At 47.8% G+C, this 8024-nt stretch overlaps 1 protein-coding gene across 3 annotated transcripts in view; it reads right to left on the bottom strand.

Annotated features, from left to right (window-relative positions):
* Window positions 1–1001: 1001 nt before the first annotated feature.
* Window positions 1002–8024, bottom strand: part of LOC111148172 (deoxyguanosine kinase) — a 28799-nt gene continuing 21776 nt past the window's right edge. For 2 of the 3 annotated variants that reach the window (XM_022504619.1, XM_022504620.1), the window contains exons 4-5: window positions 1680–1779; window positions 1002–1238 (exon numbers count right to left, since the gene is read on the bottom strand). In XM_022504619.1, coding sequence (XP_022360327.1) covers window positions 1212–1238; window positions 1680–1779 — 127 coding nt within the window. In that variant the 3' untranslated portion in view covers window positions 1002–1211. Of the gene's footprint in view, window positions 1239–1679; window positions 1780–2566; window positions 2683–7055; window positions 7204–8024 lie in introns of all 3 variants that reach the window. The other variant, XM_022504618.1, reaches the window with a different exon arrangement.

Genomic DNA, 8024 nt, shown 5'->3' with positions numbered 1-8024 from the left:
CAGGGGTGACAGGGGATGGGGAGTGACCACCAGTTGGCTGGGGATTTTTCTTGGGGTGCTGAAGACATTCTGGAATTGACTGTGATCATGGTTGCACAACCCTATGGACTGTACTAAAAACCACTGAACTGTACACTTTAATTAGGTGAATTGTTTGGTACATGAATTATATCTCAATAAAGCTGTTGAAAATTTAAGTAAGGTAAAGAAACGCTGTGTTTCTATTTCGCAATGGCATGCATTTGTCAGAAGCCAAGCTCACACCCGTTTTCCCAAGCATAAAGGAAAACACAGGTTTCTGTCTTCCAGGACACTGCTGCCTGAGCTTATTCATTTTCCTGTGTGCTCGCACAACTGTCAAGGGCTCAGTGCAGGAAATCCACTCCCAGGGAATCAGGGACCTGCAGGCTTCTTGCAATGGAGCACTTCAAGTCTATAGAGCCATGTGTTTTTCTCCCTTACTAATGAATGTCCTTGGAGCTTCAAGTGCAGCACGAAAGATTCTCCTTCCAGCACAGTCACTCCGTTGAGAGCACATGACACTCAGTGGGTACAATACTTTGGACAGGCCAGCGTGCCGGGATGACCGAGCCCTAAATGTGAGATGCTGGACTATGGGGCTCCGGATTTATTTTCTCCCTTTCTTTCTCCCCTTTGGTCCATGTTCTTCAGCTCTAGCACAAAGGTCTGAGTGCCCCATGCCCCCCTAACAAGAGTGCTGGATGGGAAGAGAGAAAGGAACATCCTAGAGTCTGGATTCCAACCCTAGCTCTGGGGCTCGCACAGAGTGTCCACCCTCTCCTGAGCCACCGTACTTCCCTTTCATGCCCAGGGTAGGGCTTGAACAATCCCTGCCTGGGCATGTCAGAGGGAATAAGCAGACATAAGGAAGTCTGGGTGGCAAAGGATTCAAGAGGAAAAGCTCTGACTGTCCTCAGGTGAAAATGGCTCATCTAGAGGGGAATTCAGAGTAGGGACCCAGAGAGAAACCAACAACCGGATTAGCAAAAGAAGCAAAACTTCCACTTTATTTTAGAAGTCCTTGAGATATAAAAGACGGGAATTGCAAAGTCAAAGACTAACACAAACCAGGGACCCGAGGGTCAGAGGACTCTAGGGGTAAAAGGAGATGGCAAGGTACAGGACTTAGGATTTTTCCAGCTTTAGAAAGTCAGAGAGCCCAGGTCATGGCCAGAACATCCCAGTACTGGTTACAGATTCTTTACAAAGGTGTTTACCTGTGGGAAAGAGAAAAACCAAAAGTTAAATTTCACATTTTCAGCAGACTCTACATTAGTCCACCCACACTGGTACGTGGCCACACCCATGAGGTGTTATAAATTAGGAAAAATTGGAAAGGGGAAGAAATGGGACTTGCACAGGGTCATGTAGTGGAAGTGGCTGAGCTGAAAAGAGAATCCAGAAATTGCATTTCCCCAGTCCAAAAATACCTTTGAGGAGGAAGTTAGGGAGCAAGTCTATTATTTAACAATTATTAGCCCAAAATGCTTTAGAGAATAGGGACTGTATTTGTGACTTGTACAAGGCCCTGTAGGCTTTAGAGTGTGAAATGCAATTTGAAGCACAAAGCGCAAGGCCCATTACATTGAAGTCTGAAGCAAAGATTAAAGTGCAATAAAGGAAAATCACTAGAAGCAGGAGTTAAGGTCCTCCTCCACCTTTTTCATGAGTTCCTCTTGTTTGGTTACTTCTTCAGAAAAATCTTCATTGACATCCAACACCAGCACTGGAATGTTCAGCAGAGCCTCAAAGTGGAGCCTGTAAGAAGCACGAACAGAAAAAAAGAAAGTTGGGGCACCTGGGTGGCTCAGTGGGTTAAAGCCTCTGCCTTCGGCTCAGGTCATGATCTCAGGGTCCTGGGATCGAGCCCCGCATTGGGCTTTCTGCTCAGCAGGGAGCCTGCTTCCTCCTCTCTTTCTGCCTGCCTCTGTGCCTACTTGTGATCTCTGTCTGTGAAATAAATAAATAAAATCTATAAAAAAAAAAAAAAAAGAAAAAACACAGCTGACCCTTCACATACTCACCATGTCTTAATAATCCATAGAACAGACCTAAAGTCACAAGGCTTCTCAGTAGAACTGCATGTAAATTACAATTAAAAAAGAAAAAAAAAAAGAATTTAATAAAGTTGGCTACAAAGAGGAAGGCTGAAAACTTCTCTTTAGTCTTGAGATGGATACTGAAGGTCAGAGCCCCAAACATTTCAAGTGGACTACATACCAAGCCTGGAGGGAGGAAAGTCCAAAACTAGGACTGTCAGCTTAGTAAAATTGACAATTTCTCTCAAATTTTTCACCCTGTGTCAACTCTATCCCCATCATTACAATGTTCAATCTAGGGAAATGTTAAAAAACAAAAAAGCTGGAGAAACAAAATCTAATAAAATGCCTCTTAAAATATACAGATTATAGCTAATATTGAGCTTCTCCGATTTCTAACCACTTGGTCTATCCTGAACCTTCTCAGGGGGCTGCCGGTTGAGCTTGTGTTTGAGCACCTGGCTGTAGGAAGGCAGGTGTCTGTGTGTGATGTCTTCTCCACTTACTCAGTTGTCTTGTGAACAAGCCAGGCTTCGTGCTGACCATGAAGCTGCTCCAGATACGCCAGCTCAACTCCCTTCTCCTCTTTCCTGGCCCTCTGGTGGAGTCTCTTCAAACAAACCTACAAGACAACCCCCAGGCCATGCTGAGCTCAAGCATTATCCTGGCTGTGACGATGTGCTCTTCGGGGGCTCTAGGACCCACTCCTGACAACATCCAACCTGGGAATGATAAGCCCTGACCTTGCTTCTACTTTTCTTGTTTCCTTATGATCACAGGTTAATGGCAAACTTCATCTACCCTGGGGAGCTGTAATTACCCTGCTTTTTCCTCCTCCCAATCCCATCCAGGAAGTCACTAAATCCCCTTTCATCTCTCTCACCTTTGCCTTCGTCAGGTCTGCCTCACCTCTCACCTAGACCATGGCAGGAGTCCTCTGGCTCTCTGCTTTCTGGAGGCAGTGAAGTGCATGGGATTAGCACAGGCCTTAAAGTCAGAAAATCCACGATTCACTTCCTGTCTTCACCATGTACCAGTGGTGCAATCTTTATGGGCTTTCTTTCCTGCCCTCCACTAACTCTGGGGGATGCCGTGAGGACTCACCAAGGTTAAGGTGTGTCAAGATCCTGGCCATTGCTGCTCTCTCCTCCCAGTGAGCTGCCTCCACCAGCCCTTCCATAGTTACGCAAGAGAAGGCAGAACTCTCCTTGCTGCAAACACCTCCCAGGCTCCCTACTGCCTAGAGCCATAAAGCCCCAGGTTCAAGGAAGTATGAGGAGCATCACAGTTACAAAATGGTAAGTTATCTGAAAGATGCCTTAACCTGTCACTCACTGACTCTGGAGCAGAAGGCAAACTTTGTATAGGTCAAAAATAAAGAAGTAAAAAAAAAAAAAAGTGAGGCTTAAGACTAACTCTCCTTCCTTCCCGCTTTCCAGAGTGGGCATCATTCCATTCTGCCTTCAGCTGGCAGAAAAGTCTAAAACACACTGGCTCAGAGAATGTCATCTTCTCCTTTACCTGTTACATAAAGCCATCCGGGATTCTGGCCACTCCTCCAACCCCTCCACCTTCAACTTCCTTAGTACCTCTCTGGACTAAGCCAGATGGGACCCGAGTGACAGACCAAGCTCTTTCCCACCTTGAGACTTCTGCTCCCAATGTTCGTTTTGCTTGATTGCTTCCCTTCCTCTCTCCACCTGGCAAACATTTTATCGTTCAATGTCATCTGTCCTAGGAAGAAGAGCTGGACTGACTCACTGAGCTAGGACCACCCTCATTCGAATGCTTGAAAAACTTTATTCCCAATGTAAACTTCAGGCCCAAATGAACTGCACGGTATTCCCGAAGATGCAGAGTCCATGCTGTGCATCCCACCTTTCCTCTAAGGAGACAAAATCATGTAAACAAATTTCATTTATGAGCTTATGTCCAGCTTCTCAGATTGATTAATGGGGACAGATCTAACAGGTTAATACTTTTAGCACTTACTCCTTCTCATCAGCCTTTTCCCCTAATCAATTATCATCCCCAACGTAGATGAAGTCCTTGTCCTTGGGATTTTATAATTTAGTTAGATAGGGCGCCTGGGTGGCTCAGTGGGTTAAGCCTCTGCCTTCGGCTCGGGTCATGATCTCAGGGTCCTAGGATCGAGCCCCGCATTGGGCTCTCTGCTTAGCGGGGAGCCTGCTTCCCCCTCCCTCTGCCTACCTCTCTGCCTCCTTGTGATCCCTCTCAGTCATATAAACAAATCTTAAAAAAAAAAAATTTAGTTAGATAATAAAACAATAAGCAAAACAGTGAATCAAGTGCTAAACTGTGAGGTCTGGACCTTCAGGGCATCAGTGCAGACAACGAAGGGAGCCACCGGGCCCCAACAGTCAGAAAGGCACTCCCCGGAGGCGGCAGGAGCTCCCCCTTTATCTCTCGTACCAGCTCCCCAGCATCTTAGTGGCACGTCCACTGCCGCAGGAGACAGAGGGAGGCGTGCACAGGGGGCACAGAGGCTGAGGACCACAGCCTGTGTTGTTCAGGCCTGAGCGCTAGCCAGGCTGGCAGAGCCCGAGCTCAGTACATACCTGCTGCCTTCATTCATGGTTTGCTCTGATCCCGTCCCCCAGCTCCATCCACCTTTGTCTCCTGCCTTCATCTTTTCCTTTTCTACTTTCCTTCACCATCAATCTGCTTTTTCTTCCCTCTCTGTCCCCACACCCCACTCTTACTGCTGATGGCTTCAAAACATTTCCCGTTGTTTGCCTCCCTTCCCCATCACACAGCCCTCCAGCCTGACTTCTAGCGGTCCAGCTGTCCATCGCTGCAACCGACAGTAACTTTCTGTATGCCTGCAGAAACAGTCCACGCGTATACACCTTACCCCCACCTTTTAAAAAAACATACTTGTAAAAGGTGTCCCACCATACTCTCTGTGCCAGCTTTTCTTCACCTAACAATGTCTTAGAGACTGTTACGTTAGTATGGTGTCTTCCCATTTTCACAGCTTTGGAGCTTTCCAGCGCAGGGCCAGAGCATAATACAATCTGCCCCTACCGATGACCACCTGGGCTGTGTCCAACGACCCGCTATTACAAACAGTGCTGGTTGGCACAGGAGCCACTTTGCCCGTGTGGGAGCGTATTTATGGAGTAAATTCTAAGGAGCATGATTAATAGGTAAGCTCCTATTTTGAGCATTTGGCATAATGCTTGTTTTACTGGTACAGCTACAACAAATTCTTTTTTAACAAGTCCTGTGCAAGCAGTGCTCTAGACCTGTGTCTGCTATCAGTCATCATGGGGAGGGTACACCTGAACATGACTAAGAAAGGCAGTGGGCTATGAACGGCAAGGGGGGGACCCTCCTGCTGACCTGCCCCCTTCAGCAACCACCCAGGAGAAAGGACTGCTGTGACGGCAACTGGACTGCGACTCTGGTGGTGGGTCTCGCCACTGTGTTTCCCAGGCCCAAACCCACATGCCATTTGGGCCAGGCATCCCCACACGCCGTCTCCACGCCGCCAACAGTCCCCAGCAAGGCCCAGCTGGCTGCACTCTCTTCGTGATTCCATAGGGCTGGGTGGGGACCCTGAGGCCCACATCTCTCTTTTGACTGATTTTTTTATGTCGGTCTGCTTGCTTCTTAGAGCTTAGGGAAGAGCAGGTAGAAAGGAGCAAAATGCCCTCCTTAGGTCCATCTCACAAGCTCTAAACTCAGTATTTCCCAGGGCTCTGTCCTAGAGTACAGGGCAATTACATGGCTTTTCACACAGAGATGTGGTTCACTTCTGTTCTGTTCTTCCCTTGGATAGCGTCACCTCTGAATCTCACAGAAGGGGTCGGGGTGGCTCTGGGGAAGCATTCCTGGGTCTCTGGCTCTAAAACCACCGGAAGAGCATCAAAATCCCCATCCAGTCAAAGCTTTTTTGCTTTTTCTACCTTTAAGTTGCAAGAACCCCTCAAACCCCCTCAGGTTCCCCCAGCTCAAAGACCTCGGTTAGTCTCTGCATAAAGATGTATCAGTCACAGCCTCATCATCACTGTCTCCTTCTCACAGTCATTCCAAGTGCACAAAGAAGTGAGGAAGCCTTTCTTGCTGGCCTTCTCCTCTCCCGCTCCTGCAAGTCCACGTGTTGGGCTCCCCACTATCTTTTGACCCTGCTCAGTCTACTCTCTGGCCTGCTCCGTCCACAAGGCTCAGTCTTGTCTCTAGAAAGCGTAGCCTCTGGTCAGAAGGAGCTTTCCTCCTGAGATTATGCTGTACACCTGACCTGACATGTGACCACCCATTACATATGTCTCAAAAGCTGAGATCAACACACCTCTCGAAAAATACCTACAGCCTTGACTCAGAATCCCACTCCAGAAGAGCCCTTAGAGACCACTAGCCTGAGCCACTAAATCTGACAGACAAGGACACTTCCAGGGAAGAGGTATCTAGGGGCTGTCCATGGTCACTGCCAGTCAGTACTTTGGTGCTCCTCCTGCAACATCACCCTATAGTGTATGAGGCTGGCTCCAGGGTCCAAGTCAGAGAAGTCAGAGACTGTAACTTCTGTAGTCCACCCTGACTTACCAGCAACACCCTCAAGGTTCAAAAGGCAACTATAAATTAGGCTAATATCAGGCAACCATCAAGACCATCAGACTCCAAGGACCCAGCTGGAGGAAAGGGAAAGCCAAGACAGTTGGCTACAGGTGACCTGGCCAGAGGAGCCAATGTGCAAACCCTGGCCAAGAAGGGCAATGCCCGATGTTCTCTACGTTGTTGTTACATTGAGAGGGCCCCTTTCTGTCAGTCGACTGCTTTAGCCCTCTGCTGCAGAAAGCCTGTGGGAAATGGGGTGCTCGATGCCAGAACAGGAGGGTGTGACCCCCACTGCTCTCCATGCTCCACATAATATCCGCTCCAATTTCTCCAACCAGAAAATTGGGTGTTGGAGAGTATCATCTCTTAGGTTTCCTACAACACTGAGGATTAAGGCTTGACATTCCACATTACCTGGGGAGTAGCCTGGAGGTAGATGAAGCCATGTAATCTCAGCCGGCCAGCAAACTCCCGCAGGAGAAAAGAATGCCAATCTTGATAGATATACCATTCGATGTCACTGAGGGAACCATTTTCAAAAAGATTCTTCGCAAAGATATACCTGGTTGGAAATACAGGTGGGATCAGGGGAGGTGATCAGAATGGTTAAGGGAATGAAAGGTAAAAGGGAGAGAAGCAGAAAAATCAATAACCAACTTGTTCCATGACTGTGCAAGCCATTTAACCTTTCTGGCTCAATCTTTAAGAAATCTGAATTCTTAGCCTGTATCTCCTTCCTTGTTCAGCAGTAAGATGGGAAATAGCATGTCGACTTTAGAAGCCCAAACCACAGCTCTCCAACTGGATTAATCCACTGGAGGAACAGAAGCAGTGGAAAAGACGACCAGCGGTTGCCAGCGATTCTCCCTGCTGGAGGCCACGCAGGACATGCAGCTACGGTGCACGCAAACTCACACTTTTGAGGTTTCTTCATCATTGCAGCCAGCCCCCAAACCAACAAAGCATCTAGGGCTTATGAGGCCTTCTGAGCCTCCAGGCAGCTGAGCCATCCTCTCGTGTGGATAATAAGTGCAGAAGGCAATGTAGGGAAGTGGTGTCCCCTACAGAGCTGGGGAGGCATTTCCTCTTCACAGCAGTGTTCCCCAGAAAGCAGACCCTCCCCAAAGCACACAGGAGCCCTTACTTGCTTCCTCTGCTACTGAGCTTCTAGTCCAGGTACAAGAAAGCTAAATCTAAAAATCAAACGAGCTTGCCCCTTGCTTACTTCCACAACTAAAGGAGCATCTGGTAAATAGGAAATCAGAGCTAGGAAGAAACCATTGCTTCAGAAGGGGCAATTCTGCTTTCAAACCTCAGGCATCTTGATACAAAACACAATTTATATCCTAAACAATGAACACTAGTTTCTAAGGCAACGCTTAG

Source organism: Enhydra lutris, unplaced genomic scaffold (genome assembly GCF_002288905.1).
Source record: "Enhydra lutris kenyoni isolate GAN:26980312 unplaced genomic scaffold, ASM228890v2 scaffoldscaffold18, whole genome shotgun sequence".
Classification (NCBI taxonomy): Eukaryota; Metazoa; Chordata; class Mammalia; order Carnivora; family Mustelidae; genus Enhydra; species Enhydra lutris.
This window is presented reverse-complemented; position numbering and strand designations above follow the sequence as displayed.